General features: G+C 43.1%; 1 protein-coding gene across 11 annotated transcripts in view; it reads right to left on the reverse strand.

The window, feature by feature from the left end:
• DOK5 (docking protein 5) overlaps nucleotides 1-19,547 on the reverse strand; it is a 42,555-nt gene extending 23,008 nt beyond the window's left edge. For 10 of the 11 annotated variants that reach the window (XM_083801449.1, XM_083801457.1, XM_083801455.1 and 7 more), the window contains exon 1: nucleotides 19,180-19,392. In XM_083801449.1, the coding sequence (XP_083657575.1) occupies nucleotides 19,180-19,245 (66 nt within the window). In that variant the 5' untranslated portion in view covers nucleotides 19,246-19,392. Of the gene's footprint in view, nucleotides 1-19,179; nucleotides 19,393-19,450 lie in introns of those variants that run through there. The other variant, XM_083801450.1, reaches the window with a different exon arrangement.
• Between the last annotated feature and the right edge of the window lie 205 nt (nucleotides 19,548-19,752).

Genomic DNA, 19,752 nt, shown 5'->3' on the forward strand with positions numbered 1-19,752 from the left:
TACGAAACCAGGACAGTTATCGCCTTTCCAAATGCCACAGGGAACATAAGTACTATTAACACTCAACTCCACTCAAGCATGGCTGGTGGCTATAAATTGGTGCTACTGGAATTTGTTACTGTAGTTCAACAATGACTAACCCGAGACTAATTCTTGGATTTAGATCAGGATCACGGCACAGCTGGGAGGGGAAAAAAAATCACACCAACTGTTACATGTAAGCACCTCCAAGGATGCAAAAGCCAAATCATCCTCCAATATAAATACTGAGCTTTTGAGTTGTGGTTCTGCTCCCATATTACAGCAGTTCTCTATCATAATACAATATGCTAGTGCCTTTAGGACAAAGTCATCCCAACCCAAATAATCACACCTATGAAGAATAAATGTCATTCATAATGCTAACTTGAGTAAACTGGAGGAAAATCAGGTCATAAAGGTTCCTCCTCTGAACTTCGTCCTCTTTCAGTCCCAGAGAATCAGGTCTCTCCCCCTGTGGCATCTCTAGGCTAAAGTAAGGCCAAGAGCATTCGTGTTCTGTACTGCCAGGTTAAGGTGTTAAGCTGCTTTTTTGGTCCTAGATTAGGAAAAACACTTAATGTGAGCTGCAGTTATGTATATAAAGATGGCTGAGGCTCACATCCCTCTGAATTTATCCTCTACTATTCATACTGTACTGCACAGAAAATAAAAGCTTCTTCTTGCATTTAAGAGTGGCATTCTCATCAGAAGAGTTATTCCCCAAAGAACGGGGTAGTTGATGAGTGAAGACGTACATGGCTTGCAGCTAAGAATTAATCACATAGGTACTGAAATGCAATTAGTTAGGTGAGCCATTAACAGACTACCTGCGTAATCAGAAAGACTCCATTGCCCAGTTAATACTATTGCTACTGCATCTTATCCAACGTCACATTTGCACTAAAAATGCTTGCTAAGAATGAAGCATTGTTTACATAGCTAGCTTAACACCAGCAGGAAGCTTGCCTACAGTTTTCAAGGGATAAGCTGTAACAATGAATCCTCAGTTCCCATATATTTTATGCAACCAGTCACTTTGTCTAAGGAATCATCATTACTCATATGCCATACATCTGCCTCTTTCCAGACTGAAAAATTTATTTGTATGTTTGCATAGTACCTGACTGTGCAATTTGGTGCCACAAATAGGGTTCCTGGATGTTAAATTAATAGAAAGACATTTAAGTCTCTCACAAGAAGAGTTTTCAATTCTTCAAAATGATACAGAGAAATACTAGAAACATCAACAGCCTCTGTTAGACCTTCTTTGCACCACTGACTTCGCTGTGATTCATCCCTCACTAGAGCTTTCTCCAGCATTTCCAGCAACAAAACATATACCGTTATTCGATGTTGTGGGAAAAGGTAAGACAAGGTAAATCATTTAGAGACAGCACTCAAATGCAGCTATATATTGGACTGTAATAGTAGCTAAAATTAGTATAAAGTATTTTGATTTTATTAAAGGTAATGCACAAATTTTGCCTGAATATATATTGTGGTATTTCATTAATATAAGTGATCTGATTGTTAACTCTTGCCTGCTGAGCTTACATAAACAAATTCAAAAAGAAGATGCATCCATTCACTTAAAACCTGCATAGTATTTCATTTTTGAAGATGCTGAGATAATTGCTATCAACAACCTATACTATCACTGTATCATTTCTATGCCCCCATGGCCTGAATACCTTGCAGGTGAACAGCCAGCACTATCTTAACTGAGCATAAACTTCATAATACCCTAAAGCTCTAGAAATAACAAATCCGGCAGAATTTGCCTAGAAGCACTGAAAGCCCTTCAATGCAGTCAACACACAGAAGAGCTGATGATGTGCCCGAGACAGAGAGCTAATCATAGATCCTGTTATGAGCATATACAGAGCAAGTAATCAGGTCCTTGATGCCATCACGATCAAGTAAGTGTCTGAAACTTGTCAGTATTTCTTCAGGTTGACAACAGCACATGAACTGTTTAGGTTGTTAGAGCTGTTTTGACAGCAACAACAAGAACCGGCCCCAAATCCTCTCAGGTGCCTATTCAGCCATGAATACTTAGCTCACTTACCCCTCAAATCAACATTTCCACTACTACTACATGAATAGGAATTAGTTGAAAATACTGCCGCAATTACTTCCACCCCAAACGCTTGGGCTGCCAGTGATTAGATAATCCAAACAGCAAATCAGGATCTGATGTGCTGAGAGGGAACAGCAATAGCTGTCATTTGTATAACACCAAAAACTTCCACAGCTCTCCTTGCAAGATCTTCCAAGAAGCAGGACCTGAAGTTTAATTCAAGCAGCCAAAATTAACACCTCCTTCCTATGGCCTCTTCTGAAAATTTCAGCCTCCAACATCCCATTGAGCGGACAATAACACAAAACATGAGGGAAATAATTTGACTGTTTATGAAGTGGATCATCTGAAACCATATAGGAGATCTAACATGCATGTCTAAGGTCACATCAAATCAGTTCTATTTGTGGCTCCAAGGATCATCTGACATAAATCATTACCACAACCGAAGTCGAAGAAGGAGTGACTTCAAAAGAATGATGCAATCTGAGTATTTGGAACCCTGCCTCCTCAGTGCTACGCCTTGGAAACCAGGCAGGATTGCTTGGCCGTCCTCATGCTCCTTCAGCTGCTGGAAATACACTGTGAAGCAAAGGAGCTATTAACCCCAGCTGGAACTGGTCAGCATCTGGCTGACTGTAGTGGAAAAATTTCTTTTGACTTTCCCAAGTTTCATGGTTCAGATGTGGTTTGAGAATACTCTCATGCAGAGATGGAAACTGAAACCAGAGGCCTGCTGCCCTACGTGAAGGCCCAAACCACTGGTCTGTCCTGGAAGCGTGAGGAGAAAGAGTGGGTGTGAGGAGAGAGAACTCTGTCTTCACCGCCTCCAAACTGACCAGAGAAGCAAGGCTAAAGAACCAGATTTGAGTTCTTAAAATGCCATTTTTTTTTATTAAACAAAGAACAAATTATTCTACACAAGAAATAAGTCTCTGAATTCAGCAACTAAAATTTACATTTTGGTCCAAGCAAACTTTAAAGCAACTTTATCCCACCCCTCAGTATTTTGTTCAGCAACATACTTTAAGAAGTTTCTGCAAATAGCCTTCCCCCAAATTTCTAAATATTTGGCTATTTTTCATGCCTTGGGGCAGAGGACCTTAACATTGGCTACTTTTAAAAACTAAGCTGAGGAACTGCATGCCTTCCAGTTCACTAAGGCAAAGCGAGAGTATTTTCCCTTGGACCAAATGATACCCTGCCTTCTTTGTTATTTAATAGGGATACAGAAGTCAGGGACAGTAGTACAAAGTCTCATCTGGCAAATTGTTCTTTTTCAAACAAGAAGTGAGCCTTCAGGGAAAGCTGCTCTATTTTATTTGTGCTGTTTCTTCTGGTCTGCCCTAAAACAAATTCCAATGAGTTACATTTATAGGGACCCTGAACTTGTGGTCAAGTAAACACAAACCTGGCTTTTTTTAAAAAGAGCTAGATTAAAGTGCTATCAAGCAGCTTGGGATGACTATCAGAAAGCCTGGACTATTGCCAGGAACTTGTCTTTTATGACTCTGATAACCTGTAGAAATAGCAAACGTAGCAAAGGCACAGTACAATAACAAGAAGTTTCTCACAGTACATTCTCAATATTTCTGTAGGAAAAAAAATGCTGTCATTTTATCCAAGGCCAGTAGACAGCTCACCCACTGAAGTACCTCAGCTGCATATGGAAAGTCATCTGAACGTTTGTGATGAACTTTGCCAGGAAGTCTCCACTAGACTTAGTTCTAGATAAAAGAACCCTTCCAACAGGGTCATACAGAAAATTAGCCAGGTAGTATTAAACTATTTGGAACTTAATTCCTGTATTTAAATAAATGTATTAATATTTCACTTTTAATTCAAACTATGGTAAAGAGCCCTGACGTAGAATTCCTAGCCAGAAGCAAATTTTGAGGAGACTGGTCCTACAGCTTTGCATCAACAAAAATATTGCCACATATATAATAGCTTATAACTCTTTTAATTATACTCACCCCTCAGACACTTTTGAAGCAGTAAGCCTCCATTCAGTAGGTGTTTGTGTAAAACTGGGGTACTGCTTTCGATTAAAAGGGTCTAGACATCATCATGATGATGCCTTATGTATCATGTTGAATGGGATTGTGTGGATCTAGGGAAGATCCCTCGTTTTTTCCATAACATCACAAAATGCAAGCGCTTAATTCAAGTGTATTTTTTTCTGTAAAGTTGTGAGTTGACTCTTCTTTTCCAGCCCAGCTTTGACCCTTGCACACTTAATCCCCATATAGTATTGACAGCTGTGTTCAGCTCTATTTAACTCCGAAGAAACACGATGTAAGTAGAAAATGATTACAAGTAGGTGGATTACTAGGAAGAATCACATAGCTGTAAACATATCTAACTTGTACTGAAACGTATTTAGCATGACGTATTCTGCATTTCCAGTGCACAGAAATGCAGACCAGTTCACTGGCTCTGTATAGTAAGGAGCAAAATTGACCACATTGTCTGCAAAGATATAGCTGTACTTGGCAGCAAGACAATTTCACTTTCCCAGAATACCCATTTAATGTTAGTGTGTTATGAGTAAGCTACATTGCATTATTCATTGTGATCAGGTTATAATAACTACATAAATCAAAGTTGGTTTACATCAAGCTATCTTCTCCGGGGGATGAAAGAAAATAATCTAGATTTCACCTTCCCTCGAGAAACACATTTATAGAGACAGACCTCACTCCTCCTTCATACTCAGTATACATTTCCAGAAACAATATTTTACAGTAAGAATTCATCCACAGTTGCTAATAGGGAATGAAATAGCAATATTGTCCCTGTGCCTGTTCAGAATGTACAATATTGCTCAGTATTGCAAAGCTTTTTCCATGAAGTTACAAAATCCAACTTTGGCACTGGCCAGAACTGGTTATAAGACATGCACAAAAAAAATACTCCGCAGAACTTTGAGTCTATACACCTTGTTTTACACTCAAACATACTAATGAAAGGCACAGAGAATACCAACTGCTCTAAAACATGAGACATTTTAATCAGTCTTTCCTCTTCAAAAACTCTTCTCTTCTTAGCCCCCTCCCAACCAACTGGAATTGCATCAACCAGAAGTCAGATTTTTGTTAATGATTCAGGCTCAGAACTCAAAGCCATTCCTCTAGCCTTAGTTTAAAACACTGGACAGCTGGATTTGAGCCTGCAGATGCATTCCCACTTGGCACACTAGTTAGAAGGTAACTTTGTTCTACAGAAAAATATTTTTGGTCCTTCATGACTACGGAGGATTAATTCCACATGCAAGATTTACTTACTGCCAAATATCCTCAGTAACCGAAATGCTGTGTGTTGTGATCTAGGGTTCATTGCCTGAGTCACAGCGGGGTGGTGAGAGGTGCAATCTAAGCACAGACAGTAAAATGACTTGCTCAAGATTACTTAACGACTTAGTAAAGGAGCTAGAAAAGGAGCCTTTGTTTTATCTTATGTCTGTACCATGCTCTGTGACAGCAGTTGTTGACAGGGAAGCATGAGCAGAATTTTACAGGTTTTGTTTATAACTGGTATATATTAGTCATTGGTTCATACAAAGGCAGAAAAGCTCAACAAGTCTTGCCCCTGCTGGCACAGGTCACCTCTGGCAGATTTCAAGATGGGATGTGCTCATTCGAGGATGAGAGGTGATTTCCCAATACATTCTAGCTGGGTAAGAGATTTATTTGTTTAAAGAAAGGGTCCCCAGGAGCATATGAGAACCCTTTCCAGCAAATCACTGCTAATGTCAATACAGTAGTTTAGAAGCAACATCCCCTCTTCAAATTGTTGATGTATTCTGGACACAGACGGTCCAGAGTTCAGAGGTATTTTAATTACAAAACCTGGCCAGATGCTGAAGCACATTCAGTGCTCTCTGCTATACATCTTTGAGGGCTTTGGAAGGGTACCATGAGTTTAGCCCAGTCTGGGCAAAGAAGCCATTAGACTCAGGGGAAGACCTAAAAGACCATTCTGGACCTCAAGGGGTGGGCAAAGGGCTCAGAGCAAGCAGGACACCTGTAGCACAACAGTGGTATCTGCCACGATGTAAAATGACTATTAAGATGACAGGACTGGGGTTTAGGACTTGCCCACCCACAATGGTATCCTAAGTGTTCTGCAAAGGAATAATTTCTTTCTCATCTCTACTCAGAGCAAGGTGGCTTGAATCTGCAGAAGGAATAAGTAGCAATGCTGCTTGATATGATGTAGGGCAATATAGAAGTTGATTGCATTTTTTTAATTTCTCTAATGACTATCTAGAGTTTCATGGCCTGAAAGATACTAAAAGCAAGACTTGAACTTTCAGTTTACCTTCCCTACAAAAGTCCTATGCTGGATACAGTATCTTTAAAAGAGAACATTACCTAAAATATCCTTCCACTTTCAGGCCTTCCTTTAATGACTTACACCTTTCACAGTATAGTGGTTTGGGTTTTTGTTTAGAATCTCTCCCCACCCAGACGCCAATACACCAAAAAGGGATAGTTTTGTACAGTGCTAGGTCATTAGAGGAGAGTGCCTCCAAGCACCAAGAAGTATTTACAGTAGAAGCCCTCTCTTGCTAGTGACAGCTTAAAAAAAAAAGTCTGACTGGAGCTAAGCATCTGATCTAGTTCCTTAAACACCTGCTAATCTTTATACATGGACACAGTTAATTCTAGGCATGAAACTGGATAGGTGAAAAAAAACAGCCTAGGACTCGTAACTACTAAAAGGAAGAAAAAATAGTAAGGGCTTCAACGCAACCTGCACACTGACCCTGTGCAGCCAGCTCTGGCAGGCTGCGCACTGCAGAGCACAATTGGATGTGCTGCCCTACTGAGTCAGGCCATTAGTGCTGTCCAGCAAATTAACACCATTTAGTACTGTATTAGAATTAGGTAACTGATTAGTAACTTGAAATGACTGCATTGAATTATGGTTTGGGATTTTTTTGTTGCTATCTGACTTGGTTACTTTAATCACATGGCATACAGGGAAAAATAGCATCGATATAGCTCATTAACAGTTCATGAGGCTCACTAATTAGTACATCAGATGAAAAGAGGCTGCAGAGAACGCACATGCTAACCCTTAGTAACAGCCACTCACAGCTGTAACAAGAACACATGCCTGCCTGTTAAAGCAGTGGTAGGGGGATATGCTCTCCTAAACTCTGCTGTCCAGAAGGCCCAGATGGGACTTGCTCCATGTTTGGAGATAAACTGTACTTGCTCACAAACCCCCAGCTTCAGCCTCCCGTATCACACAGTCTTATAGGACTTGTATTTCACAGATGGACTTGCAGTTTTAAGACTGCACAAAAGAAAGAAGAAAGGCATAAAGTGCACACAGATCCAGCCTTTATCTCAGGAGAATGTTCTTCAGCAGTGAGCTGCCAGCATCCCAAAGCCAGACATGGGAGAAGGGCTTTAATTTCTCAGTCTTCAGTGACTGACTTGAGCAATTCAGCTGTACCTGTTGCCACCTGCCCACCTGCTAAATGGAGTTAATGATGCTTGCTAAGTGCTGCTTGGAGAGCCACAGATGACAAATGTCCTGCAAGCCCATTTCTGGCCTGCTGTCATTCTTTGCCATTCACTAATTAATTTAACTGCAAGCTTTGGAAAGCATCACAGGTTTGTTTCAACAAATGTAGTTTGCATTACCTCCCACCCCCGTATACACCCTCCACACATCTCACCAACAACTACAGATATCCGTCAGTCCATCACACTGTCCCAACACGAGATAAAGTTATCTTGTTCATTCCGCATTTTTCTTTCACTCCTGACATCAAAGTTATGCAGTGTACCACTGGTCATTCCCCCAACCTCTCTGGAGGTTGGATCAGTTTTAAAAATCAAAGCAAATTTACATGAAAGAACAAATAACACTCCCAAGTGAGTCACTGCAAGCTGGGCTTCACCAAAACATAGTGCTACATTAGAACTGACAGAATTACAGCCCATTAAATCATAGTAACAAGCACTTCACCATTGCCTTACAAGATTGCAGCAAAAAAATTCAAGTAATTTGGCCTAGACTGCTAGACGGACTGATGCTCTGTTCAAAGCTGCTGCAGGGGAGAGCCCACAGCAGTCAAAACATATTTCCCTTTTCAAGCACTTTAGTGAACTGACTTCAGAGTGATAACCTTAAATGTATTCGGAATTACTGAAGGCATGTGCACAAAAGGATTCAAGTCATAGCAGAGTGCCGCCCAAGGGCCAACGATAAGTAAATGGACTCTATCCTTCATATAATCTGATGATCCTCCAGGTAAAAGCTCAGTTGCCCCGCCAGAACTTTTAACGGTATGACTAGATAAAAAAATCGTCACCCATTTGTCCCAAAAGTGTCTCCTCTCAAACATCTTGCTTCTCTCCAGAAGAGTCAGCTTTCAGACAGTATATGCTGGAACTTCCACATGTGCTTTTCTCAGTGTTACAAAAACAAAAGTCAGACTACTTTCTAGTAAAAGCATAACTGAGACCAGCTGTTTTTTTGTTAGTTCAATCATACTTCCAAACAAACATTAAAAGCAGGATTGCAGAACCAGTATTTCCCTGGTACATTTCAACTTCCCTCTCGTTCTTGCAGTCCTCTTGCATTTGCCCAGGCAAATCTACACATCAGCTCAAACAGACAAACCCAACTTCTAGTCATTTCTCTTGGCCCACCTGTGTAGTGCTAATTAAGGAAAGAACTCAAGAGTTCATTCACTTTTAGGTAGACCTCCTCCTCATGAAAGTATGGCTGCTGCCTAGAAAGCATCTAGGAAAACATAGCGGGATACTGTCCTAATATGCGCTGCTTCATTTAACAGAGAACAGCCACTTGTATTTTACCATAAGCGCTGTGCCAAGAGTATGCCACTCACTAGTATGCAGTTAATTCAGTGCAATCAGCTATCATCCATCCTCAGTGGTGTACAGCCATTAGTGAGAGCATTAAGACTAATTTCCCTTCGCTGACCATGGGGCATTGATAGTTCCCCAGACAAACATTACTCAGTAAGGAAAGGAACAACTTTATCTTCTACATTAACATTACTGGGGAGAAATACCACTGAATTTACAGTATCGATATTTTGAATTGAAATGTTATGTTATTTTCAGTAGAGGAAAAGGAAAAAAAAACCACTTCATTCTAATAGCTTGAACTTTCACTGGTATTTCTGACAGCACTTGATGAAGTCAGACAAGAAGATAATAGGAGCAGTCCATCAACTTCAATGGTATACCTAAAACTACAGAAACTTCAAATTAAGATGTCAGTCCCAGGTGCAGACCCTACATCTGTTACTTTCTTTCAAGTGTCTCCATAAACACTGCAAAATGTTAATTTATCACTGATGCAGCTTCAGAGTAATGCCCATACACACAGCAGGAGGATTATCCTCGCACTGAAACTGATTCATGATGAAACAGCATCAAAATCAGGAATGACTAGAACTTCACTCGTTTGTAAGTGGGTTTTTCTTTCCCTGTGTTTGCAGTCATTCCTGGCATACCTTTTCACATGCCTAGCAGCAGTCACCTCCAGGAAACTTACAGACCTCTCTCTGTCTGACAATGAAAGAGCAAATAGTGAGAATGAAGAACTGGAAACCGCAACTGGCAGAAGATGGGGGCATTGTTCAAGATAAACGCAGAAGAACAAAGGTGCTCTGGACAGGTTTGCATTAGACTTGTTAAAGTGAAAACTTCATAACAAGGTGGCAAGTGGGTAAGAACAGCTTGTTTACTAATTACCACAGTTTATGGAAAAAGGTAAACTTGGAGTCTCAGAGTTTTGCTTAAAAAATGCTAAGCCCGTCTTCCAAAGAAAGACATGAAGAGTTATTTAGTGGAAAACATATGCTAGAAAGCACAATAAAAGCTGTTTCTACTCCTAAAATGGGCCACCACCAAAACGGGAATTTCCGACTCCAAATCATGATCTGCACAGTCTCCCACACCTTGTCTTTCAGAGAAACACTGGAGAAGTTCTTAGGCCTGGTTTCTGCTTTTTGTTTGTTTTGTTGGGGAGATGACAGGACACCGTGCAAGGTGAGGAGCAGCTGCTGAATAATGAGCTCTCTGCAACACAACTTGGCTTTGAGGATCTTTGCTTCAGCTCCAGAGATAACCCCTATCACGACAGCGACTGCCTTGGCTTCAAGTCACATTAACTTTGTGCCAGAGGAAATCCAAAGGGGACTTGCTTTTGGGTTGACAGACCTAATGCCAGCAGCCAGACAGAGGTGCATTTGGCCTGCTGATACTCCTCCCTGCCTAGCCCGGGGTAGAGGCTCACACTTTCTAAGCAATGTTCTGGATCCTATCCCTGCCACCACCACCAAGTTCCAAGCAGCAAGAAATTTTAATATCCGCGAATATGTTCCAACACCTTATTTAACAGTTTTCTAAAAATACAAATCCAACAGGCTTAATATCTTGCAGGTTGAAGTTGGTACATATGAAATCTGTTCAATTTTTCTCTCTTGATACTTCCAGACTGAAAGGAGCCAAATAGGCAAATGCTAGAGTTTGATTACTAAAGCTGCTTCAAGCGTAGATAGATATAGGCAGACAACTTTTCCTTCTCCTGCCCCCTGCAACTCTTACATCATTCTTGTTTCCAGTTTTCACAGCTCTTACTCTAAAATCCTCGTGCTAACTCTCTGGCATGCTTATTCAAGCACCACTCTCTTTAACCATATGGTTCTAGTCCTGCAGATTGTCTCTCTCCCACTTTACCTCTCCTCCTACAGGGTTTCACAGAAACATTGCTATGCAAAACTTGTAAATGTATATGTCATTTTACATGTTCAACACCAATCTTCTCAATGAAGTTTCTACAGAAGTCAGTTTTATTAAAATCACGAACAGAAAACACTGAAAATTCCCTCTATTTTCAGTTTCTCATAATTTTATATACCAATGAAACTTTGGGCTAAGAAATTTAAAATGGTCAAGTGTACAAGTCCAAAACTTTTGCATAAAGTTTTCCCAAACTTCTAAGTAGGAAACAGGAGTTCTCCCATCCAGTCCTAAAGCAAATGTATGCATCAATGCCATGCTTCCTGAGGAACAGTCTGCAGTCTGTTAGGCTGTTCTTTTGTTGTGCTCTCCTTAAATCTAGCACGTGGCCGCCATCCAACACGAAAATTCTCAGGCAAAACTCAAATACAGAAGAGATTAAAGTTCTCCTGATTTTTTTTTCTGATTTTTAAATATCAAAAAAGTATTTAATATTACAAATAAAGCATTAATCAAGGTAAGCAACCCAGAAACCTAAAAACTAACTGAGTTTTTAAACCAGTCCAGAAATATCTAAGTACATCTCATGTTATTCCACTTGCATGCTTCCTAGAAACCAGCACCTAGTTACAAAGCTGTGAAGAAGTTGGCTCCCTTCTTTGCCCTCCTAAAGGCTGAACTATTAAAAGTTCCTATTCTGGGGTCAGCCAGGAGAGCCCTAGTTCTGCACTGGAGGACACCACTTATATCACATTCCTTCACACTGACGTGATTAGAGTTTTTGGGCTAGTCAGAGCCATCAAAGAGGTGACACAGATCTCGTTTCTGTCCGTAACATGGTTAATACTAAAGATGGAACAAGTCTACTCTTGTAGTTCCAGTAGTCCCACCTTTCATAAAAGCCTCAGTTACAGTTACCCATTAAGTTTTACTTTCCCAATTTCTCTATAATTAGGAATTAACCCAATTTGGTTAAGATCAGGGTTAAACACTGTTCTGAACAACAGCACCGACACAAACGTTTTCTCCTATGTTAACATGACCCTTGCAGTGGTGAAACCAATGCCATCAGCAGAGTTGCTTTCAGAAGCACAACTTCTGTTTTTTCCTTCTTCCCTGCATTCCTAAAAGCCGGGTCCTACTTGGCAGCCACGTTTCCAATAAGATTCAGCACTTGCCCAAGGCCACCCTCACTTAATGACACCCAGGTTGATTTGGAGTGGTGCAAGATCACCTTGGATAGGAGAGAGCAAGGACACTGAGGAGGAAAGGCTGAATGCACCCCAGTGCTCCTCCCCTCAGCACAGCCAGGAGAGCGGTTGGAAGGAAAAAGTCTGGACTAAGCTTGTCATTTTTAGCTCTTTGAACAACCTTACTGATGAGGCACAGGCACAAGTTCTTCCATCTTTAACAAAAGTGGTGAAAGCCATTGTTTAAAACTCCATGCTATGCGTTTGTTCCCACCAGATCAAGCCCCAAAGGACAGCAAGAGAAAACCTCTGGGCAGGACCACAGGAACGCACCAGATGCTGGACAAGCCATGCTTGCCGTGACCAAAACTATAGGAGACGCTGGCTGATCCCAGTGTCCTCAGGAACCTTCCACGGACAAACGCAAGTGCTGTCAGAATTGCACTTTTGGACTGCCTCTGCTGAAATCCAGCTAACCCTGGCACGGGGTCCTCAGATCTCTTCCTTGGACCTGGCCCAGATTTCCATGGAGGACCCACTCTAATAGACAGTGGAAGCTGATCATTCCTTGCATAACAAGGAGGTGCCTCCAGCAGATGGGGTTACACACAACCCCAAGAGCAGGCTGTAGATTTAATTAGAAGTGTTGTTAAACAGATATGACTGCAAGAACAGCTCCGTGCCTCGCCTGGTAAGCGCAAAGTGGAGGACACCTCATGAGGCAGGTTTCTGCAAAAATCTGTTAGCAGCATTTCCTTTGCCAGACAGAGGTATAAAAAACAGATTGTTGGGTAAAAAAATTCCACTTCACTACTCACTTCCTCTCCAGGAGCTTTATTCTCTGACAGATACAGGAAGTCTCTGCAGAGACCTGCATTTTTTAGGAACAGATACTTAGCTGTTCACACAGCTCCATTAAAGTCAATGGATCCTCCCAAATGAGTGTTCTTAATAGCCTGTAATAATTTGATAGCAATACAAACTGGAGAGCAGACTCCCAGACCTCCATATGCAGGAAATACCTCCACAAAATCACGGCAATCATAAAACAAATCAGACTGCCTGCTAATAATGCCCCATTTTGAAAGTTCTGCGCATTAGTGTTAGCGTGCAGATTGTTTTTCTGGGTTGTAAACATCCAACGTAGCTAGTTAGCAATAGCATATGTTCCAGAAAGATAAATACTTTGTAAGGCTTTTCTAGCAAACAACAAATTGACATGGCTGTTTTAAATACTTCTCTCATGCAGAAGCAGTAATCTACATATATTATTCAGCAGCATATGCTGTCTTAGACTGCCCTAATTTTAATAGCCCTGCCTTTTATGAAGGGAAAAAAACTTCAGCCTCTTTTAGAATACAGGTCATCTCAATGTTCAGATACAAGTTATGTCAGTCTTTCCTATTGTGCTTTTAGATACACATGATCTTTAGTGTTTTCTGGAACCTGTGAGCTAAAGTTGTAATAAAATAAAAAATAAAAAACACGCACTGCTCCAATTCTTGCATCTTCACCACAAAATTAAGAGACAGACAACCTAAAAAATGTTGCCTGTAGCCAAGGAACATATGTAGTTTCAATGTTAAAAAGAAGCTTGCTGGTGCAAAACATTCCACACCTGTTATACTTCTTTTTCTTTATAATGAAAAATAAACACAAGTATGCACCCAACTGCACATTCAAGTTTTTATCTGTAATTCACTACTTATTTCAAACTGGATAAATATTGGCTTAGGGTACAGAACTCATAAAAAGTCTTCCAGAATAAAGACATTTTAAGAGCTTTATTAGGAAGACCAATAGGAATTGCCAAAGGGAAGTTTGTGACAGAAAGATGAGCACGAGAGCACAAACTACTGTAGATGGCACCACATCTTTCTTTAAGTCTTAAAAACTTAAGGCATACTGCCTATCCTTGCTGGATTTTTCCTGGAAGACTGTTCAGCTCTGCATATTGCCTAGGTAGAGCTCTGAACAGCCTTGTACCACAGCAGATCGAGCACCACAGTACACAGAATTAGTTCACATTTTGATATACCTGTTCTATTAACAAGTTTAAAAGTGATGCTATCAGATAAAGAGGAATACAATGAAAATACTTGCACACAAGTCAGATGTGTTCATAGCAGACAAAACTTGGGAGAAGAAGTACAGTCCTACTTGTACCAACTCAAGGTCCACATTCTACTCAGAAAGGCATGCTGCCCTCCTAGAAGGCAACGGCTCAAGCCATGGCAGCAAAAACCCAGGGAGAAGGGGCTCAGTTTCGAAGAAAGCCATAGAGGTGAGAAGGTTTTCAGAAGCCGATGCTTTCCAATCGAGTGTTGTGCAGAGCTAAGCCAGACTTCACAAGGCTTTGTGCAGCTCTGGCTGTGTGCAACTCCTTACCACAGACATCTCTGCGCGCCACCAGCACATCTCAGCTGGTTCTTTGAGACACTTCTGTTTGATCAGCACTATCTTGCTTTTAGCTGCAGACAGCTCAAGGCAGTTGCTGTTCATCGAAGAGATTGTTTCCCTCTGACGCCAACAGTACTTCATCACTTAATGCAACAAGACACTCCAAGCGTGTTACTGGCATACCAAGGAGGGGGGCTGACAGCTAACCCCATGGCATCTTGCTCCAGAAGTCCCCCATACATCAACAGGCTGGGACGGGGTTGGGTCCTCCATGGGGAACAGCCTCACCTCCAAAACTTGCCAGTGCTGTTACATGCCACAAGCACTTCTGATGCTGATGCCTATACCCTAAGGGGCAGGCTTCAGGGACACCACCTGCCGCCATTTTGAGCCTCCAGCACTTACTTCTGCCTGCACCTTGATGGTGGCACCAGAGAATACCCTTAGAGCAGCTTCTGTGCTCTGTAATCCTTGAACAAATTGAAATGTTGCTTCCAGCAACCCCAAGTTTAGGTGTGGATACAGGAAGGGTAAATAAGCTGCAAAAACAAGGAGCTCAATAGAAGTGTTAGGCCACAACCAACATGTGCTGCCAGGAGCCTCCCACCGGTGGGGAGGGGTGGGCTGGCTGCTGCTCTAGTAAAGTATCAAGTGCCCCTCTCCTTTCAATGCTCTTCAGGCAAGTTTTCATCCCGTGAGGGAAAATGAAAACACACACACACACCCTTCCCAGTGTGATATATTAAACTGCTTTATTGTGCTCTTCATAGAAGCAGGATTCTGGCCTCCGGGGGCGGGAAAGGCCACGTCAGAGGCTGGAGCCAGAGTTAACATTGGACCCGCGAACAGCAACAGCTACAAGTCAGGCTCACCAGCCTAACAAAGGTTCTTGATTTCAAAGATTTGTTCCTGTTCTGATTCTTAATTGTTCAATGAACACTCAGTTGACCCAGTTCAGCCAAAAGTGAAGCCCGAGTGTATTCACAAGCACTGCACATTCACCTGTCCTTTAGGTGAGGACACAGGGATTGGTCTTTTCATGACAGAGGAAACACTCCTGTAAAATAATCACCCCTCAAAAAGGTCTCATCTCTATCACAGAACAAGACCTTACTTGATATTCACAATGGCAAAAGAAAAAAAAAAAAAGGAAAAAAACTTTTCAGGCTCAGAAGCCATAAAACAACCCTGGTGTTTCACGTAAGTAGACACAGAGCAGTTAATCAGTTGAAGGGTGATGGCAAGCAAAAGCCCTCCGTGCAACGGTGTCTCCTCTCCCAAAACATAGGTCCACTGGCCATCGATGGAAGTGCTGCTCACAGAACAAAGCTGATTTGTTTTGTTTTAAGGAACTCTGTAAGGTCGCACATTTGCACTGTCAGCAGTTTTCTGGAACACAATCTCCGCCGTGTCAGCGCTAATAACAAAACAGGGCCAGATCATTGGCTGAGGGAATTATTTTTCTCCCTATAAGGATGGAAAGAATTGGGAAGAGTGCTCTTTCTCATGAATATATTTGGCTCTGCAGAAGACACATGTGATACAAATGTTGCTATGGAAACTATTCTATTAAATAATATTAAATAGAATTTACATATTTAAAGTGCACATAAACAGTTCAGGTACAAAACGAATTAGCCTACATTTGATCTTGAAATTACAAAGTGAGGCCTCTCAGAATTAAGATTTTTCTTTCAAAAGAGGTTCGATTTTCAGCAAGCTGCTTTTCTGCACCCCTTCCTTTCCAAATCTAGCACTTGCACCCCAGTTATTCAGAAAAATCATTTCTTGAGATAATTTGTAGATAGATACAAGTGCTGCACCTAGTTCCCTTGGTGATGGAATTACCATAGCGTTACAGAGAAAAATCCAGGAGCTGAATTCAGTTTGAAAAAACAATGCCCTCATTACAGCTGTGCCACCATAATATTGAAATGTATTTAAATAACTCCCACTGACACCTCCCCACGCAGCACCAGATCTCTTCTCTGTAGGCAGGAGCCCTGCTCAGGGCTGGAGCAGGCTTCGCCTTCTTAATGCTTTCAGGGCATGGGGAAGTTCCTTGAAAGTTTCCAGCTTAGTGTATTAAGGTTTCTAAGGTTTACGCTATTTTTTGTTTCCTACCTCCAACCCCTGGTTGTCCAACAGCCCTCCCCAGCTACCCCCAACCAAAAAAAAAACAAACCCACAAGCTGCTTACACAGTTCTATCTCCTCTGAAGGAGCCAAGCTCCCATTTGCCACTGAGTAATATTGAATTCAAGCCTTTCTAACTTCAGGTGGCAGCCCCAGGTGCTCAGTCAGCTTCAGCATCAGCTGTGCACATCCACACCTGATCAAGGAGGAAACCACCACGGAGCAAGGAGAGTTCAGCTGGGGCTGTGTACTAAGAAGTGGGCACCAACAGTTGCACCACTGCTGCAAGCAAACACGCCTGTCCTTCCTTTAAAGAACTCAGGATAATCATAATCAACCCAGGTATCCACTTTCACTGGGATGTTGTAAATAAGGAACCAGTCTCCTAAGCAGCTTATAGACAACGCAAGTTGCAGAAAGAAGCCTGCAGCTATAGTTCAACTGTCTATTCATAGCAGAGCCTAAACTGAAATAGCCTAAACTGAAATAGCCTAAACTGAAAACCAGAAGGATAGAAAGGCAAGACCGTTAATTAAACTACCAATTCCCAAACAAGTGGAGCATCCGGATTCGAGTAGGTCACCTCATGCTTGTCACCAAATCTAATGCAGCGGCAGCCAGATAACAGCAGCCACAGCTCCACAGATTCCCTCCTCACCGCTTCCACACCGCTGAAGAGTCTAGGGGACAGTACGCCCAGAGCTCAAGGCAGCCAAGGAAAATGAACTCTGGGCTCTTCATTTGAAGAAATCTACATCCGTGTCTACTCTCCGGGTCTTTCCTGAGACTTGACAAAAACATTTGCCATCACCCCTACCACCTTTTCGACACTTTCCAGCCATTGATACAACACAAGCCATTGGAACAAGAAGAAATTAGATCAAATAAAGCAAATGTCTTTTCAAAGAAAAGAGTTAACATTAGTTTCATTTTCATAGACTCCATGCCTTTCTGCCTCCCCACATGTCCCCCCCCCTTTTTTTTTTTTACTTTAAAATGACAAACGTACCTCTACTAAGAGGACATTGAACATCATCTTCTCAACACCACCACCCCCAGAGCATTTTGGAAATGCTTTGGAAAGCTTTAATAACAGAAACCAGAGGCATTAACAAAATTTACGTCCATCTCAGAATAGATGTACCTTATTCACGCACATGTTAGGTTTCACTGTCACAGTATGGAAAGATGTGCTGAAGTTTAATCTTCCTCTTTATTTATGCAGCGACAAACTGGATAACAATATATACCCAGTGCTGAAAGATAGTCAGAATACACTAATCCTGCCAACTTTACTACAAGTTCTCTCATAATGACATTATCTCCATCTGTCACTGAACCATGTGGTTCTTAAAGAATAAATAATGCCTATACATAAGGTACAAGAAAAGCGGCATCTTCCATTTAGCGATGCCTGCTGGAATATGTTAAAATGCTTTCTACTTTCCGAACAAGTCAGGGAGATGCAAGTTCACAGAACCATAGAGAATCCATTGAACATGGGTATAAAGAGAATGAAACTTTAATTGTAATGAGCCAACAAAAACTTTCAGATGACCACACACACCATAATAAATCTTCATGTAAAACTCATGCTATGCACAATTTGGAATTATCAAATAAATCACTTCTCAGTAAGCACAAGAAATGAGTTGCTCTCCCGTCGTGCAAGGCACATACATCGATTAAAGCATTTTATACACAAAGCCTCCCTCCTGTTTGACCCCCCCATAAGCCCTGCTGGCTCAGCGAGGGAGCCGGGAGGCATGCAGCTCGCAAGCCCCATGGCTGGAGCAGTGCAGGTAGCTTGCTCACGGGAGCAGCAGTCCTTGGACTGTTGGAGGAGACTGGGCTTTGAGAGAGCACATGCCAAAGAACCGCAGGGAACTGGCCTGCTGCTGCTGCACACCTAGCAGCTACAGCTAAAACTAGGAATGTGTCATGAAAGTACATGGAGAGACTTAAAATAAGTTCAGAATGAAATAAGGAGTTAAGGGCGGAATGTTTTTTTGGGGGGGCGGCGATTTTTCATTTTGTGAAACTTAGAAGCCCTAAAACGTATCAACAACACCTTCTCCTGTCCCACACACGAGCTCAAACCTGCGATTTGCAGCAACCCTCCCCACCACCCCAAGCCTCCCGCAGCCGCAGCCCTCCAGCTCCGTGCCGGGCAGAACCGCTGCCCAGCCCGAGCGCCCTGCGCCCCGCTCCCCGGGGGCCCTGGCCCCGCCAGCCCTCGCCTTGCCCCCGGCCGCCCCCTTCCTCGGGGGGGCTCCGAGCCCTGGGCGCTGCCCCGGCCCCGGGGCCATAGGCAGAGCCGGGAAGGGGGCAGCATCCCCATCTCCGAACGGGAGGGCGAGGAAAAAACAAAAGAAAGAGATATACATGTGCACACACGCACGTATATGGTGCATAGATGTATGCGTTTACGGCGCCTTGATTCTTCCCTAACCACCGCCAAGATTTATTTTTTTTTTTGTCTCCCCTGCGGAGACACCCAGAAAGCACAGTCTGCAAAAAGAGGAGGACAAAGGAGAGGGGGGGAAAAAAAGGGAAAAAAAAGACCCCCAAGGCAGGTGCCCCTGGGGTAAGCCCGGGAGGGGACCAGCACTCACCCCCAGCCTCCTGCTCCGGATGCGCACGTAGCCCTGCTTCACGATGTCGTTGAAATTGGAGGCCATCCTTCCCCGGGCAAGTTGGCGGCGGCTCAGGCAGCCCGCATGGCGAGCAGCAGCCTCCGCAGCCTCGCCCCGCTCCGCACCGCCCCGCGGAGCGCCCCAGCCCCTGCCCCGCGGCGGGCCGGGCCGGGGGAAGGGCTCCGGGAGCGCCCGCCCCGCGCCCACCCCTCGCAGCCCTCCCCCGGCCCCGAATCCAGCCCTGGGGAGCAAAGGGCTGGGGGTGCCCCTGGCGCGGCGGGGGGGTGGGGGGGGGTCCGGAGAGGGGCTCGAGGCCGCCCGCTGTGGGTGGTGGCACCCCGCGCAGCGCCCAGCCCCTCGGTGCGCTGCTGCAGGTGGGGCAGCCGGGAATAATCAGATCTGCTCATCCGGTGAAACGAAGCTGGGACCCGCGGTTTTCCCCGGGAAAGAGGGTTTCCCAGAAAGTCTTGCAGATGCCTGAACGTCTGCCAAGTGGCTCGGCTCCAGCATCTCCTTCTAAAGACCTGTAACCCGAGCGGTTGTCCTCTGGCA

Source organism: Anser anser, assembly GCF_964211835.1.
Source record: "Anser anser genome assembly, chromosome: 16".
Classification (NCBI taxonomy): domain Eukaryota; kingdom Metazoa; phylum Chordata; class Aves; order Anseriformes; family Anatidae; genus Anser; species Anser anser.